The sequence below is a fragment of the Bubalus kerabau genome, chromosome 22 (genome assembly GCF_029407905.1).
Source record: "Bubalus kerabau isolate K-KA32 ecotype Philippines breed swamp buffalo chromosome 22, PCC_UOA_SB_1v2, whole genome shotgun sequence".
NCBI classification, from domain to species: Eukaryota; Metazoa; Chordata; class Mammalia; order Artiodactyla; family Bovidae; genus Bubalus; species Bubalus kerabau.
The window spans coordinates 48,702,765-48,726,486 of NC_073645.1; the positions used below are offsets into that span (position 1 = coordinate 48,702,765).

Sequence of the window (23,722 nt, forward strand, 5' to 3'; positions counted from 1 at the left end):
GGTCAGAAGCCTGGGAAACCCAGTCAGAAGCTCCTGTTTTCACAGCAGGTGACTGTTCCTGCTGATTGACTTTCTGCTGCATGTGTGGCATCTCAGGAAGCTGCACCTTGTCTGCCTTGTGCTGCCCGAGACCCCCACGCCGCCCGAGACCCCCACGCTGCCCGAGACCCCCGTGCCCAGTGCCCCGCTCTTGCCCTCCAGGTGCTCACCTCTACTTCCTTCCAGGAGGGGACTTGTGCTTGCACAGGAAGCAGGCCCAGAACTCTTGGGGAAGCTCCTGGCCCTTCACGTACAGTGCCCAGGACTGGCAGTCCTCCTGAGGAGCCGTCCCCTCAGAACTGTCTGTTGGGCCTTGTGTGCTGTTCACTTGGGGGTTGCTGAGCACCATCTGCAGATAAACTGATGGCCCCCGCCAGAGCTGGGCAGGTTGGGTGAAATGTACCTTCTTGCTGTATTTTATTGGATGGCTCCTCTGTTAGGAGATTGATGAGAAAGTCTCCGTGGGTCAGGTAAGTAGTCAGCGCGTATGTGATGATCGACTGTGTAAACTCACTTTCTGGTGACAATTTTAGTATTTCGAAAGGAAGAGCTGTCAGAGGCCATCATCAGAAATTGTTTTTAGGCATCAGTTGACTTTTGATCTGCCTGTGTCCACAGTCAAAACGAGGTGTGACCTACGGAGAAGACACTGGAAGGTCCCGTGGGATTTTTCCTTTGCAAGCAGAGTGTGCATCTGTTTTCTTCTAAGACTTCTGCAGCCTCTTTGAAACACAAGTGAATTCAGTTGCCGTATTTCACACTTTGTTTTCTGTGCCATGCTGTGACTTAGCATAAAGGCTTATGGATTTAATAGTGATCCACTCATCCTCACCTCCACCTTTTTTGGGGGGGACAGCTGTTTGATTGACAGTCAGTATTCATATCAATGCTACAACCTCCTGTCTCTTTTCCTCCCAAAGGGTATATTTCCTGCTTCGTACATCCATCTTAAAGAAGCCATAGTTGAAGGAAAAGGGTGAGTCTTTTCTTGATGTTTAAATGAAGTTGTGCAGTGATGGCATTTGACCTTGCTGCTTTTTGCAGGGCGATGTTGGGGTTGAGCAGTGGATGCCTTTGATCCAGGGTGACAGGAGTTTAGAGGGGGAGGACTTCTGATCTAGAGCTGTCTACAACATGACTTTGAGCCTTTAGGGAGTCTTCAGTCAGCACTGGAACCACAGCCAACCTCCTAGAATGCCATGTGGATTTGGAAAGCTTTCTGCTTCTTCCTTTGTGAGCCAGCCCATCTAGCAAAGGCTGCACAGCCCCCCAGCCCTGAATCCATTTTTCTGGAAGACTTTGCAGGATGTGATACAAATTCACTGGGGAGTGAAGCAACAGTTGTTCGGTTGGGGCGTGTGTGAATTTACGTCTTGCCTGATTGTGATGTATGTTTCTTAGAGGTCATAAAACTGATGTATAAGATCATTAAGAGGACATTTGTAGAACAGGAACCCATTAGGCGGGAATGGCAAATGAATAGCCAGGTGTGAACTTGGAGAAGGAACAGTAAAATGTTTTTCTTTTTGTCTCTGCTACATCTTCGCACTCCATTAAATATGTAAATGATAAAATTACTAATCATATGATTACTGCATAATGGCATCTCTGCGGCTGATTGCAAAATTGCTTTCCCAAGCAGTGTACTTTGAACGTATGAGAAGGACTGGGTCGGGCTCTGAGGTTCCATGGTGCATCATTAAAACGAGGGAAATAATTTAGAGGCATCAGTGTGATGACCTGTAAGAGGGCCCTTTTTTCTACTGAGAAATTGTTTTGTAGGTGAAATTTCAGAGGGAAGTAAAACGAGGAAAGTTTTGAAACTTTTCACCCTACTGTGAACAATGTTGAATAAAATATTTTCTTCATGTATTTTACATCAGTTTGTATCAGGATCAGTATGGATGCTGGGCTGTATAGGGATAATTTTTGTAAATGCACATTGAGGTATACAGATGAGTGTATGTAAAATGTAATTAGGAAGAGTGATAGAAAAGGGTGCAAGAGACTGTTGATTCTCGATAGTCACACCCCGCCAGACAGGTGGACAGGCAGACATTGGGTTAAGACTGAGAACCAGTTGGCACTTAGTCCAAGAGATGGATCAGACCAATTAAGGAAGGAAGGTAAGAAGGATCTAGAGTGGAGATCAGGACGCAGTGGGTAAAGGGAGGTCCTCTTCACGTGGGAAACTGAAGTCTCATTGAGCTCCAGGTCCCTCCTGGCCAGTGGGAAGAGCCCAGTGGACTTTGCACGGAACTCAAGCTCTGAGATGAAGGCAGCCCAGCCACTGACGAATGTCCTCACACTGTGAGTGGAGCAGCTTTGTAAGGATGACATCACAGAGCGAAGTGAACCACACTTTCATCAGCATCCTTACTGGGAAACAGTCATGTCCTGTGAGAGACGCTGAGGATGTCCCATCAAAGGCTTATTCTTAAAAGCACTCCTGTGAAGGGTGGTCTCCCACGCACCCCTTCCTCGTCCCTGCTGCTCCCCCTGGTGCACGTGGTCAGACCTCTCCAGAGGGAGTGGCCCTCTCTCAGGAACTCCTGTGTTTCTTCCTTGGAGACCCCCCCTCTCCAACCCCAATCACTGAGTCCTTGCAGCCCTGAATCTCCATTGCGAGCTACAGTCAGGGTCCTGCCCACAGGTCCGGGCCTCGGGGACTTATCTCAGTGCCCCCTGGACATTGCATGATGTGTGGGAGCCTTGTCTATTCAGGGCCTCTGGGCCCAGGTGGTCTTACTTCACAAGCCACCAAATTCGGTCTCTGACTCAGTCCCAAATATTAGGAGTTCTGCTTAGTGCACTGCCTGACCCAGAGCAAGTAACCGGAAAACAGCAGTTTGCTGAATAAAAAGCAATGGACAAATAGATCAGGAGTCAAGAATAAGGCAAGGGTTAACTCTCTGAGGTGGAGAGACAAGGGAAAGAGGATAATCAGAATTGGTGATCAGGGTGCCTGTGGACACTGGAAAGCTGTAACCTCGCCCATATTTCGCCAAGGATAACTGCTTCGTGTATTATCACAGACTGAGTTTTAGGCAGAATGAAAATGTAAAAAAAAATCATCTTATCCCAAGCCTGCATTTTAATGCCACACAGATTGGTGGTAATTTATGGCATCTATAAAATAGATGGGTACACATATTATGAATACACTTTCCACTGCTCAGACCTTGACGTCCTGATGGGATATTATTTGCCTCCTTCATCTTACCTTGACGTATGAGGTAGATGGCTTACACAGAGGGTAATGTATGAACGTTCTCGGGCTCTGTATAGAAATTACTTGTCGTTCTTAGAGACGTATGGAGACCTACGTGGGCTCAGTCTTATTTGTATGTTTTTTCTCCATGCTATGACCTGCGTGTGAAGTTGACAAGGTGCCCTTCTGTTTAATGAAGCTGTTACCGTCTCTGCCCTTTCCTCTCCTCCCAGGCAACATGAAACGGTCATCCCAGGCGACCTCCCGCTCATACAGGAGGTCACCACGACCCTGCGAGAATGGTCTACCATCTGGAGGCAGCTCTATGTGGTGAGAAGATGGGGCTTTTGTGGGTGTTTCTTTTAATGGGAGGACAATTGCGTTATAATATTTTGTTGGCCTCTGCCATATATCAGCATGAATCAGCCACAGGCGTAACATATGTACGCTCATTCCTGAAGCGCCCCCTCCCACGTCTCACCCCATCCTTCCCCTCTGGGTTGTCACAGAGCACTGAGTTGAGCTTGCATCCCACAACACATTCCCACTGGTTATCTATTTTACATGTGGTAATGTGTATGTTTCCGTGCTATTCTCTTAATTCGTCCCCCCCTCCCCTTCCCCTTCCTTCTCTCCTGTGTCCACATTTCTGTTTTCTATGCTGTGTCTCCCTTGCTGCCCTGCAGATAGATTCATCAGTTCCGTCTTTCTAGAGTCCATGTGTGCTAAGTCGCTTCAGTGTCTGGGTCTTTGTGACCTCGTGGACTGTAGTCCGCCAGGCTCCTCTGTCCGTGGGATTCTCCAGGCAAGAATACTGCAGTGGGTTGCCATGCCCTCCTTCTGGGGATCTTCCCAACCCAGGGATCAATCCCTCATCTCTTAAGTCTCCAGAATCAGCAGGCGGGTTCTTTAACCACTAGCCCCACCTGGGAAGCCCCTAGATTCCATATGCAGGCATTAACATACCATATTTGTCTTTCTGACTTACTTCACTCTGTATAATAGACTCTAGGTTTGAAGATGGGATTTTGAATCAGAGCTTAGCAATAGAGAATAGGTCTTTTTGAACCCTGCTGAGCCAAAGGATTACTTTTGCTTTTTCTGGTACCCTCAGAAGCAGAACTTATGGGAGCGAGTCACGCTCGGCAGCCTTGCCCTGTAGTCTGGCCACCCTCGGGGGCCGCAGCCCTTCCACCAGCTTTGTGCCTGGTGCAGCCGTGCCGATGGCAGTGAAGTGGCCGTCGAGGAAGGGGCCGTGGGTTTCACCTTTCCCTGTACTGAAAAGGGAACTGGGCTGCTCTTGGACTGTGGCACACTGACCGAGGCCGCAGGAGCTGCAGTTCCCTCTGAGTTTGTATGTCGATCGTGAACATGAAAATCTGCCTTTAAACTGTTACAGGTCCTCTTCATGGATGCAGTAGAGGGTGAGGGCTCTCTGCCACTGTTTGCCTGGAGACAATGCCTCTTACCATTTGAGGAAAGTGACACAGTCTTCCAGGTCTCAGCGAGTCTGTTTAGAGGGAAGGAGATGGTTTCCATTCTGACTTTGTGTGAGATACCCAGTTCTCCGGATTGTGGAAGAAGCCTTATTAATGCGGCAGGGTTGGGGCCCTGACACCTTCCATTGTGTATCCCCCGGGGACATTTTCTTTGCATATAAATTCATATTTGCAGAAGATTACCTTTTGTTAGGTCTGTATTCCTCTTAAAGGTGTTGATTTCTCATCTGCTAATATTGTTAGTGCAAAGCATGGACGCTGGAGGGAAGGCCGTGCATCAGTTTCTGGGGAACATAGAAGACTTCTCAGTCCCACAGCTGCTCTCTGGGTAGCCTCATTGCTTTTGATTATACAGTGGTTTCCTATAAATACACAGTAATAAGCAGTTGCAGTAATTGTTCATCAAATGTTCTCAAAAACCTAGAGGCGTAAAGTTAACCATGAATATTTTGTATAAATCTGAGCAATTTTGGAGTTGATATTTCATGTTAGCAATTTTTAGACAAAAATATGGCAAAACAAACAGGAGCTGATGCTGACTAATATGTTAGTGGACACGGTTTTAGCCATACAGCTCCATAACAGACACTCCTAACCATCACCTAGTTTCCTTTTTTTTTAAAAAAATCTACCTTTGCCTGTTAGGGATTTACACTGTTAGGTTTGTGCAAAGCCAAAGAAATATGCTTATTATATATATGCACATGTATTGTTGTTGCTTATAATATTTTTATATGTTCTGTTTCCCTCTGCTCTGTGGCAATAGACAAGTTTAAGAAAATATTAAGGATTTTAGTTATTTGGTAATGCTTTATGAAAATAGACAAGGAGAATTAATGAGGGAAACAAACATAATTTTAGAATAAACCATTAATTTTGATTATTAGTTTTCATTTAAGAAGTCAAGATTATTGAATTTCCTTGGTGGTTCAGTGGTTAGGATTTGGTGCTCTCACTGCTAGGCCCCAAGTTCAATCCCTGGTCAGGGAACTAAGATGTTACAAGGCATGGCCAATAAATAAATACATAAACAAGAATTTAAGATTAGGATGATACTAACAAGGAGAACTTATAGGATGTTAAGTTCTATAATTAACATTATAGAAAATAATCTGTTATGGTGTGATAGGCTGAGTGAGTGGAGGGGATCCTAGAAATTCCTAGGAAGAAGGTCAAATGCTATAGAGTGGAGGTGTGAAGTTCAGCTATGCAGAGAAGACATTATTTTAAAAGGTAGCAATGACCACAGTTATATTTTTTTTGGCACCCTGACATTTAGAATTTTATCTAAATTTCAGATTTAGATAAACCTAAATCTATTTATAGATTTAGTTTTATAAATTTAGATTTATAAATCTAAAACTATTTATAAATCTAAATAGTTGGATTTCACCTAGATTTCTATTCTTGGAAAGAACCACTGGGTTTGTTTTCCTTTGGTTAATCCTTCATTTTCTTGATGAGTTGTTCTCATGCTGTTGCAGAACTTGCTTTTCTTTGTACCATCAAATCCTTCGAAATATGTAGAAAGTGAGAAGTAGGTGTGACGTTTGAATCTCATGTGTATTTCCCTTTTGCTATAAATGCACCAAGAGCTTGTAGATCCAGATAGTGCCTCTTGCAGAAGCCTCTCTGCTTATTCAGAATGCACCATAGCCTCGGGCTAGGTCATCGTGTAGTCAGCTGACAGCCAGGGCTCTGGGTTGAGTTTCTCAGTGATGAGAATCATCGGGGCAAAGGACATTCTAAAGATTCCTTAAGCAAGACCTGTAGACCGGGCATTTCCTCAGGGAGCTTCAAGGGTTGCCCATTCCTGGTCCAGAGACTGGAAGTTCACGGGGTGGTTTTGGGACTCCCCAAGTGCAGATCCTGAACTGGGTCCACTTTGGGTGCAGGGCTACATACTCTGGAGCGCTGGCCTGAGTGTGGAAGATCGTCCATTGTTTTTAATCCTTTTACTCTTTTCATGTGTGATAGGAGCAAAATTCCATCTAATGTGTTCAGTTCCAAGCTGAAAACACCATTAATCCGACATAAACAGCAACTACAATGCTCTTTTAAATCAAGAACTTAACAGTTGGTTTCCCCCCCCCCGCTCATCTAGCAAGATAACAGGGAGATGTTCCGGAGCGTTCGACACATGATCTACGACCTTATCGAGTGGCGGTCGCAGATTCTTTCTGGAACTCTGCCGCAGGATGAGCTCAAGGAATTGAAGAAGAAGGTCACTGCCAAAATTGATTATGGAAACAGGTTTGTTTGTTCATAAGATGATTTCATGCTTACGTTAACCAATATAATGCTATCACCATTAAGCGTTTAGGAGACTAAAATCCTATCTTACGACCAACAAAATTTCTAATGTCAATATAATGGCACAGTTTTTTTTCTTAAAAGCATGAGGTGTTTTCTATCGGATCTGGAGTTTTCTGAGTCATTGTTAAAACATACTGTCTTCAAGAAGATGGGGTAACCTGTCCTTATCACAACAATTCCCCCGACAGGAACTTTCCTTTCTGCCGACAGCATTCAACCCTGGGTCTCGACGTGAGGGGCTTTGTGCAGTAACAGGCATCGGGCCTCTTTCTGTGGAATCCTACGTTCTGCAAGTTGGAAGAGGCCTCGAAGGGCACCTGAAACTTAGTCACCAGTGTAGGGGTCTGGCAAACAAAAATAAAGCCAGCAAGTCTCTTTTTCTTTTCTCTGCCATCCTGTGTCCGGTTGAGTTTGTTCCTCGCCATGTCTTCTCACAAGACTTTCAGGATCGGGTGATGCCTGGCCAAGACCCAAAAGCAGAATGGTCTCACTCCCCAATGGATTTGAATGAAAACTGGTAATAAAATCAGGTAGAACTCCAAAAGAAGACCTTGGAGGAGACGCAAGCTGAGTTTATAAGGAGCCTCCCATTGGAGGTGGCACACACGTTTATGCTGTGTCCAGGTCACTGGCATCTTACCATGTCACTCGGAGAACATCACTGCTGTCTGAACAGCCGAGCATGTTTTATCAGGAAGATGATTTTTCTCTGTGTGTAAGATTTTCTGCACCAGTGCTTTGGCTTAATGGTTTTGTGAGACCTTTTGGGAAAAAGAAATCCAGCCCCCTAAATTTGTACTTCTGATATAAAGATCATATAACTGTTCTACAGGAGTAGGTCTCATGCAGAAGTTCCCTCTTGCAGCAGGGCACCGCCCAGCTCTGCTTGAATGCCTTCAGCCGTGGTGTGCTCACCCACCCATCGAGGTGCGTGCTCTGGTGTTGGCACTCTTTCCTGCAGCACAGTCGTCTCCCGCCTTCCAGGTTCTGTAATCAGAGGGAGGCTACGCCCTTTCCTACTGGATAACTATTTGTTCGTCTAATGCCAGAGCTGCAAGAAGGCTTAAAAAGTATGTGGTCACAAGGTTCCCAGATGCTGGTCTATATCAGAGGCACTTGGAAAACTTTCAAAATACAGAATGCTGGGACCCACTCCTTAAGATCCTGATTTCTCACGTCTGGAATGCTGACTGGAAATCCCTGTCTGTAAAAATAGACTTGGACCGTGAAGGCCGGCAGATTGGGAAGCTAGTGGTTCAGTCCAACCCCCTCATTTTACATGTTAGAATATAAAGCTCAGAAAATAGTACAGCTTCGCCCTGAGCCATTCAACCCAAGGAAGCCCTGAAAAACTAAAGAAGCATTTTGTATAATCGGAATTATAACAATTCTGCTTTCTGATAATTCAGACTTTCAAGTGTGAAAAGTTTCTAAAAGCTACATTATCAATAAGATGTAGTGTTTGGATTAACTACAGGAGAAGGTTCCCCCCCACCCCCAGAAACCTAGAGACTGCTGGGTATAGGATATTAGATGTTGGTGCAGTGAAACTCATTTCAAGACCACCTGCTTGAAAACTAAACTTCTGGAGCTTTGATTTTATTTTCTGCTGGAGTATCATGTTTTGAACTTACGTCCAGAAACCACCTGCTTAATTTGGCTGTGGGAAGCTACCAAAATACATTATGTCATGGAATAATCTAGTTAGGAAAGGAAGTATTTCCAAATGTGATTTACTACTTGGATAGGAAATGTGGTCCTTAACAAGACAACAGACTTTTGTCCAAGGAACTCGTATAGTGCAGTGGTCCAGCACAACTCACAAACCTAAACCTGCCTGATGTGTTATCAGACTCATTCACACAGAGCTTAAGGTGTGCGACCTTCACAGGAGAGAAGTAGGAGATTAGTTCCTCTAAGTGGAGGCTTTTTTGCAAAGTCAGTTTGCCAACTCTTCGACTTGTAACTGTTAAAAAGACATTCTCTGACTTAATTTATATTTATTTCAAAAGATGTTTTCTTATGTCTTATGGTTAAAAAAATAAAAAAATTTGCTGCCGAGAGTTGGACCATAAAGAAGCCTGAGCACTGAAGAGTTGATGCCTTTGAACTGTGGCTCTGGAGAAGGCTCTTGAGTCCCCTGGACAGCAAGGAGATCAAACCAGTCTATCCTAAAGGAAATCAACCCTAAATGTTTACTGGAAGGACTGATGCTGAAGCTCCAGTACTTTGACCACCTGATGTAAAGAGCCGACTCATTGGAAAAGACCCTGATGCTGGGAAAGATTGAGGGCAGGAGGAGAAGGGAGCAACAGAGGATGAGATGGTTGGATGGCATCACTGACTCAATGGACATGAGTTTGAGCAAACTCTGGGAGATGGTGAAGGACAGGGAAGCCTGACACACTGCAGTCCACGTGGTCACAAAGAGTCAGACACGACTTAGTGACTGAGCAATGGCCTTTTAATAAAAAGAAAAGTCCCAAAGGCAAAGTAACAGGCGTCTGTGGCGAAGATCCTTGTGTCTTATTAAAAGAAAACCAGAACACACCACCGTTAGTAAAACTCTTGGTTTCTTACTTTATATAGTCGCCTTTGTTTAGTCTTTAAATAAAATCCTGGTAAAAACCACCTAACGGGAAACAGAGAGACTGTTGCCAAAAAACACTTCCAGATATAGGATGGACAGATTTATTAGCCAGATGCTGCCTGCGTTTGAAGTTGGCTACTACATTTAGCCATCTGGCCAGAAACTTTCTTAACATTGCTGTGGATGACTTCCATATGTTCCATGTTGAAACAGTAGAACGTCTTTATTGAAAATCTTCTGATAGGCTAATTAAGGGATTAGATCTGTGATTCTAGGTAGAAGGAAAGTAGTGCCATGGAACCCCAGAGAGAGTGGTGAGTATGCCTCTGTTCCAGCTTTTCCTCCCTCCCACCTCTCCCCAGCCTCCAACTGTATATATATTTGGGCATTGGGGTGTGCATGGGGCTGTGTATACATACCCACAAATTTATATACACCCCCCCAAGTATGTGCACAGCATGTGTGCACATAACTGTCCATACTGTTCATGTAGTAATTAGCGACATACATTTCATTTGGGCTTTCTAGATCTGTAAGTAAAAGTCACTACAGCGATGGAAGTAAGATTTGAGTAATTTTTTTTTTTTAATTCCAAGGGCGTACAAAGAAAGTTAAATGACAGTGACCTCACAGAACTATGTTTTCTGATACTGTGAGACTGACCCTGACTTTTGATTTCATCTTGCTCAGTTGCTAGGACTGAAGTTTGTTGGTGAAGTTCTGAATTCTTCTTGTTCTAGAATCCTCGATTTGGACTTGGTGGTGAGAGATGAGGATGGGAACATTCTGGATCCAGAACTAACTAGCACAATTAGTCTTTTCAGAGCTCATGAAGTAGCTTCCAAACAAGTGGAGGAAAGATTGCAAGAAGAAAAAGTAAGTTCAGCTCTCTGTACTATGCCATTTACACCCAGGGTACGTTTTCTCAGTAACAGTTGACAACATTAGTGAAACATCACCAGTAAAACATGACGATTGCATTAGCTACATTGTGAAAAGGCCTAGCTTCAGCATGTATTTCAGACACTGATGGATGGAATGGAGCCCAGTGTCTAAACATGCTGTGGATGACCTGAAGGCTTTTCATCCCTTGAGAGGGGACAGGATTTTAATGACACTGACTTTGTGGTCTTAACTCATGGGCAACAGTACTCCATTCTGTGTTTCCTCTTTGATAGGAGTAGGAGAGGGATGTGTCTAAGTGTGATGAGGGCAGGGAACATGCGTCTTACTGATCTTTTTCATTTCCCATGGCCGTTAATGGTAACTTGTATGCAGTCTATACTCAGAACTCAGTTGGGTAATTGAGCCATCCATTCATTCAGCAACTGCTGAACGCCTACAGTGTGCCAGGTCCTGAGGCCATAATGATGAATAACACAGAGATGTCCTCAGAGGGTTTGACCTGATGGGAGAATCAAAAATCGAATAAGCAACTGCACGTGTAATCTCCATTCTGATGGATTGATTGGGCCCCTAAACGTTTTGTATCGGAAGTAAATACTCAGTATGACTTCTCACGGTGCTGGGATCATTGCCCCTGGCATATTCTTTTCAGCTCGGCTCGTGGTCATGTTGACAACATCAAGGAAGAAGCTGCATGAGGGGCTTTGCTGTGTGACTGGTTTCGCATGGTTTTCTGTTCTGTAGGGGATGAACAGAGCCAGCGTTAGCCACGAGTGTTGCTCATGTCACGTTTGTTTTCTTGTTTTATTTCCACTGACAGTCTCAGAAGCAGAACATAGACATTAACAGACAAGCCAAGTTTGCCGCCACCCCTTCTCTGGCCTTGTTTGTCAACCTCAAGAACGTGGTCTGTAAAATAGGAGAAGATGCCGAGGTGCTCATGTCTCTGTATGACCCTGTGGAGTCCAAGTTTATCAGGTCAGTGACGAGCCCCTGTCTTTCCTCTTTGGTCACTGCTGGGAACATGGCCTCAGCATCACCCCAAAGTCTCGGTCTCGCGGGAAGTCCTTGGGGTGATCAGCTGACCCGATTTCCCCCAAGCAGCTGGAGTCTGGGCCAGGATCAGCTTTCCGGCAAGGACGTGGATATTCGATTGTAGAGTTGGAGTCTTGTAATGTTTTCAAAACCTGGCAACTGCATGACTAAGGACTGAAGTCATGCTTCCTGCGTTGTCTTTATGGGATGCTTTGTTTATGGGCCCCCTCCCCCGCTCCAGTATTGCTCTTATCTTGATGTCGCCTTTTCGAGCTTTGGTTCTCTATGAATGTCATTTCTTGACCTTTGACCTATTGTTTTTTCTCCAAGGTGATTGGATGGGAAACAGTGTCTAGATCGGTGCCTGCTGCATAAAGGCTGTCAGTGAATATGTGTTGAATAAAATATTGTAAATCCAGTCTGTCATTTCTCATCGTCTCATGTGCTGTCTTTCCTAGTTCTTGTCTTTGTTCCTTGGTGTAACTTTCTCTTTGTCCAGATGGAAAAAGTATGGTTTGGACTGTGTGTGTAGTAAACGTGTGTGTGTGTCTGGGTATAAAGCTCCAGAATCTTCACTCATATTATTGAAAATTTAAGAACTTAGTATATGGCAGAAAACAGAACAAATTTCATTGCCACTTCCGATAAAGGCTATTTCTTCTTGTCATAGGATTTAATATGTGTTTTTAGGTCATGTTTGGCTTATGGCAGGCTCGGAAATCATCATGAAGTTTTACTTTGTACTATAAATGAATAAATAGTGAATTTGAGACTGTAGTCATTCCAAATGAACGACTTAAAGTTTTTTATTAAAGTTTTTTAATAAAACTTTATTTAAAAAATTTATTTAAAAAAACTTTATTAAAGTTTTTTAATAAAAAACTTTTAACGTGTACACACTACTCTGTATAAAGTCAACAAGGACCTACTGTATAGCACAGGGAACTTTATTCAGTGTCCTATAATAACCAATAATGGAAGAGAATCTGAAAAGGAACATATATATGTATAACTGAGTCGCTGTGCTTTACACCTGAAAGTAACACAACACTGTAAATTGAATTTTAAAAAATTGTTAAAAATATAATAAAAACTATGAAATGCCATTTGCAGATAGGTCCTTTGCAGTTATAATCCTGGACATCCAAACTGAAAACCTCAGGGATTTTGTACGGGCAGACCTGGAGTAAGATGCTGTATGGAGATTACTTGTACGTCAAGGGCAGAGCTGCTCCGTCTGATGTTGATGTTTCTGAACTGAGGATGCACATTTGGTTCCCTGATCTGTTTGGAAAACTAATTTGCTTTTATTTCCTTTTTTTTCCAAGTGAGAACTACCTCGTCCGCTGGTCAAGTTCAGGATTGCCTAAAGACATAGACAGGTTACACAATTTGCGAGCTGTTTTCACGGTGAGTGCATCCAAAGATGTTCATTTGAATTGCTCACCATTCTCATGACTATTTTTAATGACCCCTGTCTGACTTCTCACCGCCCAGGAGCGTGGGTCCTTGGGATGCCGGGACTACTTGTTAATTTCCTATAATAACATAGCTGCCCAGAAACCTTCTGGGTCTCTAGTCACCCTTCGAGTCCCCATGACAAAGATGTACTCCATGAGGTTGAGTATGTCTCTTAAACATGGATCTTAAATTCATTTAATGCTAATTGACTTGTAATTCAGCTCCTCTTTGTCTTGTGAATCACTTATTAAAATACTAAAAACTGGTAGCAGTGAAGAGTGGCAATCTATCTCTCTACTGTCTGTTGCAATTGAACCTGCCTTGAGTAGTGCTTCTCCACAATAATTTACAGAAATTAATATTTCCAGGACCTGGGAAGCAAAGACCTGAAAAGGGAGAAAATCAGTTTTGTGTGTCAGATCGTCCGCGTGGGTCGCATGGAGCTGAGGGACAACAACACGAGGAAGCTGACGTCGGGCCTGCGACGGCCTTTTGGGGTGGCCGGTAATCCATTTCCTTCCTCTTCCTTAAGACTTTCGAGATCAGCACCTCCACCGTGAATAAGAGCTGCTGTTGAATACTGGACCGTGGGCTGCTTGGTGTATAAGCTTGTCCACTGGAGAGAAGGAACATCTGTTTGTTCTTCTCTGTGTGGGTTCATGTCGACATGTGGCTCAGGGGCTTTGTCCACCAGCTTCAGGCCCAAATCCCATCTTTGCTATGACAGTGGAGCCCGTTTCCTGGCGGAGACCCTGACCCACATTCCCACATCCTCGTCCTGGAGGGAAGCCAGCCAAGGAGGGTTGCGGTGTTTCTGACTTGGTGATGGATTGATTTAGGAATGAGTCTGTACAGAATGGTCTAAGTGATGAAGAGGCAGAAGACGAAAGCTCAGAGAGGACAGAGCTCTCTTCACACAGGGGCTTTTTTTCTCTGCGGACATGAGCTCTGTTTTGTTTTTGGTGATGGTGCAGGAAAAGGGAGAAATGAGCCGTCCCTGTGGAAGGACAGGAAAGTGTCCCCGGGACGTCCTCGTTAGCTGACCTCTTTTGGTGTCACTCTCATTTTTCACAATTTGCTAAACGATGTTCCCTCACGATTAGATGGCCGCCCTTCACTGCACAGCCTTCTAGTTCTCGTCCTTTTTTGCGATTCTTGGGGTTTATATACATACGTGAGAAAAACTCTTCCTTTCTGATACATCGCTGGATTTCTTGTTTCAGCGGCAACGGAGGGGGTTCTTTACCTGCATTACCAGGAAGCTCCGGGCTTTCATCATTATGTTGAGTTTTGTTTTGGCCTCTTTTAAGGGCTTCCCTAGTGGCTCAGCAGTAAAGAATCCACCTGCAATGCAGGGGACCAGGAGACTTGGGTTCAATCCCTGGGTTGGGAAGATCCCCTGGAGGAGGGCCTGGCAACCCACTCCAGCATTCTTGCCTGGACAATTCCATGGACTGAGGAGCCTGGTGGGCTACAGCCTGTAGGGTCGCAAAGAGTCGGACAGGACTGAAGCGACTGAGCATGCGTGCACAGCCCCTTTTAAACAGATTTTTTTAGAGCCGTTTTAGGTTCAGAGCAAAAGTGCCCAATGGGGATGAGGTAGGGAGGGGGGCAAGTGATCTCTTACCTTCTGCTTTCAGCCCAGAGGGTTGGCTCTCCTTAGCTGTGGGCTGGTGTGTTTCTGTAGATGCTACGTAAGGACCTGAGCATTCTGCTTGTGTACTTCCTAACTTCCTACTCGTATCTCCACTCTGATAGGGAGGGAGTAAATGTCATCAGGCAATGTGGTCATGGTACATTTGGGGCATAAGAGGTACATATTTTAAGACAGTGATTCTCAGCCTTAAGTGTATTTCTCATATACACTTGGACACTCATATATACAGGGAGCTGTTAAAACATATTCTTGCCTAGGTACCCCGTGCCTGTCCTTGAACTTGGATCTTTGTGTCTCTTCTGACTGTTGGCAGAGGATGAGCCCCTGCAAACAGCTGCTGGTGCATCTTGGCCACCTGGACGCTCAGTGCCAGGTTGTTCTGAGCAGGCTGTGGGGAGGCATCGCTCTGAGCCGACCCGGCCCTTTGCCCCAGCCTCGTGCTTCTCATCACTTCTCATCGTGCCTACCTGGCTTCCTGCCTTTGCTGTCCCTCCTCCATCAGCAGCATCCCGACGTCCCCTTCCTTCTGCCCCTGCATTCTATGATGTCGTATTTCGGGGGTGTTCAGGTCCTCCTCCGTCACACACCCATGGTGACTACATATGGCTGGACGCCTGGCTTCCTTACTATGGACCCTCATACCTGAAAATAGAAATACTTGGGCTCCCAGATTGGGGGTGACGCCCCCAAGTCCTTTACTTCCTCCTTTGACAGCAGGAACCTTTGAATGCTCAAAGTCCTCACCACAGCAAGACCAGTGAGGGAAGGACATGGTGACGGGCGATTTCAGTGCTTTCTCTGCTGAGTTCTGGGCTGGGGGAGCCCCAAAGGGACTGTCATTCCTAGAAAGTAGCAGAATGGAGGCTGCTTTCAAGTTACCGGTGCTCAGACCAAGGGTGTGTTTCTTGCTCTCATGCTGCCTTCTTGCCAGTAGTTGCTGGGCCCCTAGACGTGTCCAAGCTAGAGACTAGGGAGCTTTGACAAGAAAGCTGGACCATCAGGGGGCCTTATAGTCAGCTGGTGGGATGAGCCCCATGATAGAGAGAGGTCTGTGGATGCAGGAAGGTGGCTCATTGCGGACTGGGCTGTGGGAGATGGTCTCCTGGGTACAGACTCACTTGTTATGACCCATCTAGAGCTGGTTGTCTGAGCTGCTGCTGCAGATGCCAAAAGACCGATGGGACTTGGGCTAAAACAATCGCTGTGTGTGGTGGTTCGGAACTGGCGGTCAAGATGTGGTCTTGGGCATAGGAGCATCTTAACATTAGATGGGATGCTTCTATTCCCCCTACAGATCCCTTTTCCTGTTTTGGGGTGGTAGAGATAGAAATTGTTCATATTTAGTATTTGGTCGTATGTCATTAGGGAAGGGATTGTGCAAAAGGAAATGCCCGGGACTTGTTGCTCACTTACCTGCAGTCAGGTGAGGAGGCTGAGCAGAGGCAGAGCTTGTGTCCAGCACCCTGGGCTGTTTGTGGGGTTCCTCGCTGTGTTGGTCTGAGCTGGGGCATGGGAGACATTCTAGCCACTAGATTTTGGGCGAATTCGTTTAGGTCTTTGAACCTAGTCTCCTCCACCATAGAGGAGGTAAGTGTGAGGATTAGATGCCGCATTATTACTGCTTCCTTGCTCGGGGGCCGGGCGACTGCCATGCGGTTGCAGATCAGTGCTGCCCGGTGTGGTCACCCTGCCCCAGGTGGCTCTTTTGGCATAAATGAATGAAATCAAAGTAACAATTCAGCCCCTCCATCACACTTGCCATATCTCACGTGCTGCTTGCGATAGAACATTTCATTTTGGACTTTCCTGGTGGTCCAGTAGTTAAGAATCCGCCTGCCAATGCAGGGTTTGACCCCTGGTCTGGGAAGATCCCACATGCTGCGGAGCAACTAAGCCCATGACCGCAGGTACTGAGGCCCCACTCTGGAGCCCACGCTCTGCCATAAGGGAAGCCAACGCAGTGACAAGCCTGAGCACTGCAGCTAGAGAGGAGCCTCTGCTCACTGCAGCTAGCGAAAGCCTGCAGGCATCACTGACGACCCAGCACAGCCGAAAATAAAGAAATCAATAAGTAAACAAAAATAGAGTATTTCCTCATCTCACAAAGTTCTGTTGGAGCAAAGAAGCTTAGCTGGTGCCAATTGGTTAATAGAGGAATTTGTTAAATGGAGCTTTGCCGTTTAAGCCCCATCCCTATTTGGGCAGGTATTTTTCAGGTAACTTAATTGGTCTTTCAAACATGGAAATGCTTTAAACTTGAATATAGAAAAAAATTCCACGGGTCAGTTCATGCTTCTTGTTGGTCAGAAGACATTCTGAAGTTCTTTTGTTTGTTTTCTGTACTGGCAGCCTTTAAGCACAGCCGTCTCTCTTTTTTTCTTGTCTCCAGTGATGGATGTAACGGATATAATAAATGGAAAAGTAGATGATGAAGACAAACAACATTTCATTCCATTTCAGCCGTAAGTATGAGACAATCCAAGTGCTTAACCCCATAGAATATGGAAAACGTGTGTTTGTAATAGTTATCTTTATAGTTCAGTTTATAAATTCAGCATGAATAGGAATTGATTGTTTTATAATAACGAGATATCTTAGTCACTTAGTGTAGGGCGTTTTTGTAGCCATAAGAAACCTGGGTCAAAGTTTATGGACTTGAAGTACAAGGTTTTACGTGTGATCCCTGACTTGGCTTATCACGTAGGACATGCAGAGTTAGAGTTCCTCTCTGGACTTGAACATCTCCTTATACCATGGATGAACTTAAAGTATTCACATTTTCAAAATACAGTACTTCAAATTCTTCATGATAAGTTGCCGTCTTCCAAATAAAAAAACCAAACAAAATAAGACTGAATTCTTTTGTAAAGCAAGAATAATCCTTGTGATTTTTCTGTCCCTGGGTTGCTTCAAGTGGACGCTGCCTGTGCTTGCCATGTTTAGGGTTTGTCTAGTTCTGACCTGAAGTCTGTCAAGAGGTGTGGCGAGCTTGGAAAGCACTCCGGGAAGCTTCATTAAATTGACTCTCCGATTTGAAGGCAGTTTCCGTGGAAAAGGTTGAAAGAATTGGTGTTATTTCCCTGGAGATTAAAGCCAGAGAGGGCACTTGGATAATGGTCTGTAGTCCCTTCAAGGGCACTTCTCCGCCTCACACAGAGGTGGGGAGAGAGGAGGAGGAATTAGAGTGGTTTAGGTTAATTGCAAGAGGCGGCTTCCTCCTGGCGGTGTGAAACCTTAGAGGAGCAAATGATAAATCGAGTTAGAGTGACCTGTCATAGTGCCCTGCGTTCTTGTCTTTTCTCCTCATTTCTGGTTTCTACTTGATTCCGGGCTTGAGAGAAATTTTATTTTAGGCAGTTTTGATTGTTTTCAGGTGCTAACCAAGGGAGTTTGGAGGCCCGTGATGCTGGTGGGTGGTGGGACAAATCCTGTCCTGGGGCGGGGGGGTGGGAGGGCAGGAGGCAGGGGATGCTTTCCCTTTGCATCCTGTCCTTGCAGGACAGACCACGCTCTTAGTCCCAGGCTGGAGAAGCACGTGTTCCAGGTGGAATAGAGTGGTTCCTTTGCAGGCAGGTGATCTGTTCAGACAGCATCCCCAGGCCTGGCTCAGTAGGAAGTTAGGATAACAGAAAACCATGAGTGTGCTCTAAATTGGGGTCCACATTTGTGTATTTCACCCCACAACTGGAGGCAATGGTTTGTTGTGGCTTCATTGCTTTAGAGCTATTCTTCTGTGCAACACTGTAACCTCTAGCTACGTGTGACGGTTTGAGTTCATGAAAATTAACTGAAATCAGATATTTCCTGCCTCCATCACAGTGGTCCCATCTAAAGCCTTCAGGACCATAAGTGGCTAGTGGCTGCCAGATCAGTCAGTGCTGATGGAGAACGTTCCTCTCATCATGGAATGTTCTGTTGGGTGGTGATATTAATACTGTGGAATCACAGCCAGTGATGAGAGTTACAGAGGGAGCTCGGTTCTACAAAATCTGCAAGTTTGTTTAGTAAACAAGAGGAACGTCATCTTGGAATATGAGCCGATATCATGGTAATCAATAAAGCACACCAGTATGAAATGATAATGAGTTGCCCATGAGAAAAAGAGTGCAGCCCAGTGCTGTTTAGAATGCCGTTTAGATACTAGACATCAGAGTTTCTTCATGTCCAAATGAACCACTGCGTTAAAGTTACCTGTTGCCTACTACTGTCTTCTGGGAAAAGTCAAAGAAAAAAATTTTTTTGACTTATGGTTTGAAAAGTGAGAGGGTTATTAGTTTTAGACTCACTAATCTAAATTTCACTGGGACATGTTATGACCTGGAGATGGCAGGTTGCTGCCATCGTTTTCTGTCCTGTAGTGAAATGTCCACTTGTAAAAAAATCACATGTTCAACTTGCATTGTAGTTTGTGACTTCTTGCTCCATTAAAGGAAGACTGATATCCAGATTCATATGTTCAGTGTTAGAGACAAAACAGAAACATGATTTTAATAGCAAAATAAGCAGGGGAAGTAGTTCTTCAGGAAATGCCATGCTAATGAAACCCATTTTTTGCTCCATTAAAACTGATTTATTATATCACAGGGTAAGTTCTAGGGGAGGAATCATAGTGTACATTTCTCTCTCTCTCTGTCTTTTTAACTTGGGGAAGTAAATGAAAACAGCCCTCAGCTCCCTTGAGTCATGTGGGCTCACGGGATAAATAACACTTGTCCTTGTTTTTGGAAATCATTTTAAACATTACACACTTATCTTCTTGCTCACTGCATGTTGTGCTTGGCTGTGCTACATGGTATTTCTCTTTGCCCATGTCGCCTGTTTGTATTTATTTCCTCAGTCCTGGTACACTTTCTGTAGAAAGCTCCTGATTCATGAGTCCCCTGAACACTGATGATTTATATCCGTAATTGTGTCACAGTTTATAACTCCTCAGACATGGCTGTTGTGTTCTCTGAAGATTATTCCATTGTTTTCACATTTAAATATTTTAGGCTATGTTGAGTACATAGTCTGATGGAGCAGAGTGTGTGCTTAAGCTTCCCAAGCAATTGGGTCCGAGGGATCTTTTTTTTTTTATCTTGATTTTGCTTTTCCCTTCAAAGCACCCACCGCTCGACCTATACTCTATGGCCAGGAATTACTGAAATAGAAGACATGGTCATAAACATCCCTTGGGATTAAATGCTGTTCAGTCATGTTGCTTTCAGATCAGTTCCCTTCTTTGTAAATTGTCTGATAGGCATGGAGTGTAGCTCTGGTGCACCTTTATTTCCTGGGGGTAGAGTCGAGCTTGTTTGCTTTACTTCTCTTGTGTGGTTCAGCATTTTCCTGATCAATGCTCTTCCCTGTCTCTCTTGTCACCTATCCTGTCCTTTGTCGTGCGTTGACTCGTGACGACTCTCTCTCACGCTCGGTGATGATGCTCTCTCGTGTTCCCTTGTTACCGTCACCTCTGGGTCCCCGTGCCCCTTGTCTCCTGTGGTCTTGGTCGTCCCGTGCCCTCCAGGCTCGCGTTGGACGACGCCATCCGACACAAGCCGCTGAACATGTCATCCCGTTTTTCACCCAGGGTGGCAGGGGAGAATGACTTCCTTCAGACTGTTATAAACAAAGTCATTGCTGCCAAAGAAGTCAACCACAAGGGCCAGGGTACGTATCCTATGGTTTTGTTCCTCTAAGTGTCTGTGTGCATGAGCCTGGGAATGTTCTGTGTGGTTTGAATTTTAGTTTGATGATGATCATGACGTTGGTGATGATGGTGATAATCGTGTGTGATAATGATGGTGGTGGTGAAAACGGAGATGCTGATGATGACAATGATCGTGGTAACGGCAGTGATGATGGTGATGATGGTCACGCTGATAATGCTGATGACGGCCATGATGATAACAACGATATTGATAATACTGATGATGGTAATGGTGATAACAGTGATATTGATGATGATGATGGTGATAACCAAGATGACAGTAATGATTACAAAGATACTGATGGTCATGCCGCTGACGCTGATAATGCCGGTGGTGTAGGGTAATGGTGTTACCCACTGTCCCTGCTGTACGTACAGCCCGTGAGGCTCTCCTCACTGGTCATCTTTGTAAGCACTACTGAGAACCAAGCTCCTGCATGAGAGAACGCTGACTGGGATACTAGGATTAAACGCTTGCAAAGAGCCCAGAGTCGATGGGCCAGGAAGCAACTCCTTTGTTTGTCTTCCTTAGACTTCTCCAGCCGTCTCCGCTATTCAGAACACTTGAGTGACTTCAGCAGAGAATGAAATAGCCATCCCCTGCCTGTGATTTCACCTTGCTGCTTAGAGACACACAGACATTCAGCACAGCCCACCTCCCCGTGCACACGGTCCTTCTCGCTGCTTTTTCCTCACTCGTGTTGTGAGCTAAGCCCTGCCACGTTGTCTCGTGGGGCTTCCCCACTCCACACCCCTGAGAAAGCAGTTCCGTTTTGCACGCCGGTTCCCCTTCAGGTTTGTAATTGGGGGGAGTTCTCCTCCCTCGCTCGCCTGGCGTGCAGGCATCGTTTTTAATCCCACGCTGACAGGTTTCCCAGGGGCTGACCTTCTGTTGGCAGAGGCTATGAATCAATCACCTTGGGCTGGTGACAGTTGGCACTCGCCTGGCCGGGAGGGCTGCTGGAAAACAAGTGTTTGCTGAGGCCCTGCCTCCAGCCGGAGGGGAAGTCACCTTCAGAGTCTCCCAGGCCTGAGACTGGTGGGACAATCCACTTGTTAGTCCTTGATTAGATGCAGGCTTGCCATGGACTCAGTGGGGCTCAGGTGAACGGACCTGTTTCATTGTCTGGTTACCTTACGTCACTCGATTTTTAAGAAACAATTATCTTGATTCTTTTCCCATTGCTCTGAGGGAGAATGTGAATCGAGTCTGAAGAACGTTCTGCAGGAATTAGCTGCTCCTGTCCCTCTGCCGGACTTCTTTTGGTTTGAACCGCCCCTCCCCCCTGGAAAACAACAAAACCAAAACCTCAGCCCCAAACATTAATGAACCATGGCCTCTGTAGACAGAGCAATTTTCAGCTGACCCAGGACCCGTCTTCTCATCAATTACCAGCCCTCCCAATTTGCACTTTAATTGAAAACCACGGGGAGACCCAATTAAAGCTGTTTGATTGGAGTCACTCTGGGGCGGGGTCCCCAGGCCTCGGGCTTCTCTTGCAGCGTCATCAGAGTTTTGATCCAGTTTTATTACAGGGGCACCTGGGAAAAGTGGAGACTGCTGGCAGGCCAGCCGGAACTTGCTGAAAAAGAGGACCCAAGCCCCGCCTCTGTCAGTCTCCTTGTTACTGTGGCCAAAATCTGTGTCACGGAGATGGGCTGAGGCCAGGGTCCCCGATTCCTTGAACTTCTCGGGGAGGAGAGGTGGTTTCAGGTCATGGTAAGAGCTAAGTGACAAGGGCACTGACTGCTTTCAAGCGGACCGTTGTGGCTTTCTGAACCAAAATGACCTTGGGCCATGTCACTAGCTCGTTGGCCTTGAAACAGACGTGAGGGAGTGACCTTTTTCTGGGGCTCACTCTTAGGCCTACTTCAGTGCTTTCCAGGGAGAGCTGGGCAGGGCCCAGTAAATGCAGCACAGAGCAAGCTGCAGGGTCTCTGGGGCTTTGCCCAGCAGAGCTCCTGTTCCCATCGGTGGTGACCCCTCAAGTCACTGTCAAGTCCATGGAGCCATGGAGGGACTTGGAGAAACATGACCTGTCCCTTTTGTACTGGCTTCCAGGCTTTGGCCTAGTTTAGGTTTGCATCTACCTCTTTCCTTTTCACAGTAGACAGCATCTCTTATATTTAGCCCAAGTTATTCTAAAGCCTGGACCCAGAGGTCCTGGGATTTTACCTGGATGTTGAATCCTCACATGCGTCCATCCATCTGCTCCTGTTGTTTGAAATGCGTGCATGCATGCCTGCTAAGCTGCTTCATATGTGTCCACCTCTGCGACCCCAGGGACTGCAGCCTGCCAGGCTCCTCTGGCCATGGGGTTCTCCAGGCAGGGACACCGGAGTGGGTTGCTGTACCCTCGTGCAGTTTATTTTCCCAACCTAGGGATCGGCCCCTGTTTGAAATACAGCATATGCTAATTCCCTTGTGTTAGGTACTCTGATTAAGCAAAAGTCAACCTGAAATGCACTTTTCCTTTGAAAGTTGGCCTCATTTCCTCCCCTGAGGAAGTGTTTTAAGCCTAGCATAAACAGGAAAAATTAATCTCTGTGTTTAAATTATAACAAGCGATGTTACCTACTTACTGGTTTATCAATGAGTTGAGCAAACTGGTACTGATGTTATCTTCTGATGGGTGGGGGGACGTGGGAGAGGGGTGTCCTGCAGAGCTGAGTAAGCAGGCCAGGCCCCCAAGGGCTCAAGGATGGGGAGACCCTGACCTGCCTCCTGAGAGTGACCCCTCCACCCCTGCCAGGACGGCATGTCGTTAAAGACAGCTGACAGAGCCACTGCTTTGCCTCCTGCCTTTGACTTCATTAAGTGTTGGCTTTCTCCCCTTTTATTGTTTGATCGCTGCTCCAGGAGTATTTTATACAAAACGCATTAGCTTTGCAGAGGGAGGGAGGGCGGGCAGGCAGGGCTCACAGGGTCACCGTGCTGTCTCCTGGGGATCCTTGCATCTTGTTTCTAGGGCTTGGAAGTCCCTGTTTCCCCCTTGGAGAAGGGGGTTGGGTGGCATGAGTCCCCCCTTTGCTGCGGCATTGTGAAACAGGGAGGGGGCCGCCCTGACTGCCACCACCCCAGTCGTGTGGGTGGTCCACTGGTGCCCACAGCCCGGTGCTCCATGGTTTCCGTGGTTTCCCTTCTCAAAAGCCCGAGAGGACTGGGTATTTTCGTGGGTTCATGAAGCTGCCTGTGTACCTCCCCAATCCTCCTCTGCTATCATCCTTCTTGGGAGAATGGGAAATGATAGCCTTCTCAATCCCCTCCCAGCAAAATGCTACCTTCTGATTTATCTTCAACATATTATCAACTCTGAAG

General features: G+C 45.8%; 1 protein-coding gene across 6 annotated transcripts in view; it reads left to right on the plus strand.

The window, feature by feature from the left end:
* The window catches only part of DOCK1 (dedicator of cytokinesis 1), a 560,005-nt gene that overhangs the window by 66,320 nt on the left and 469,963 nt on the right, over positions 1-23,722 (plus strand). For 3 of the 6 annotated variants that reach the window (XM_055560924.1, XM_055560925.1, XM_055560926.1), the window contains 9 exons: positions 960-1,015; positions 3,484-3,580; positions 6,858-7,002; positions 10,396-10,531; positions 11,382-11,539; positions 12,925-13,006; positions 13,426-13,561; positions 17,104-17,176; positions 20,221-20,363. In XM_055560924.1, the coding sequence (XP_055416899.1) occupies positions 3,550-3,580; positions 6,858-7,002; positions 10,396-10,531; positions 11,382-11,539; positions 12,925-13,006; positions 13,426-13,561; positions 17,104-17,176; positions 20,221-20,363 (904 nt within the window). In that variant the 5' untranslated portion in view covers positions 960-1,015; positions 3,484-3,549. Of the gene's footprint in view, positions 1-959; positions 1,016-3,483; positions 3,581-6,853; positions 7,003-10,395; positions 10,532-11,381; positions 11,540-12,924; positions 13,007-13,425; positions 13,562-17,103; positions 17,177-20,220; positions 20,364-23,722 lie in introns of all 6 variants that reach the window. The other 3 variants (XM_055560921.1, XM_055560922.1, XM_055560923.1) reach the window with 2 other exon arrangements.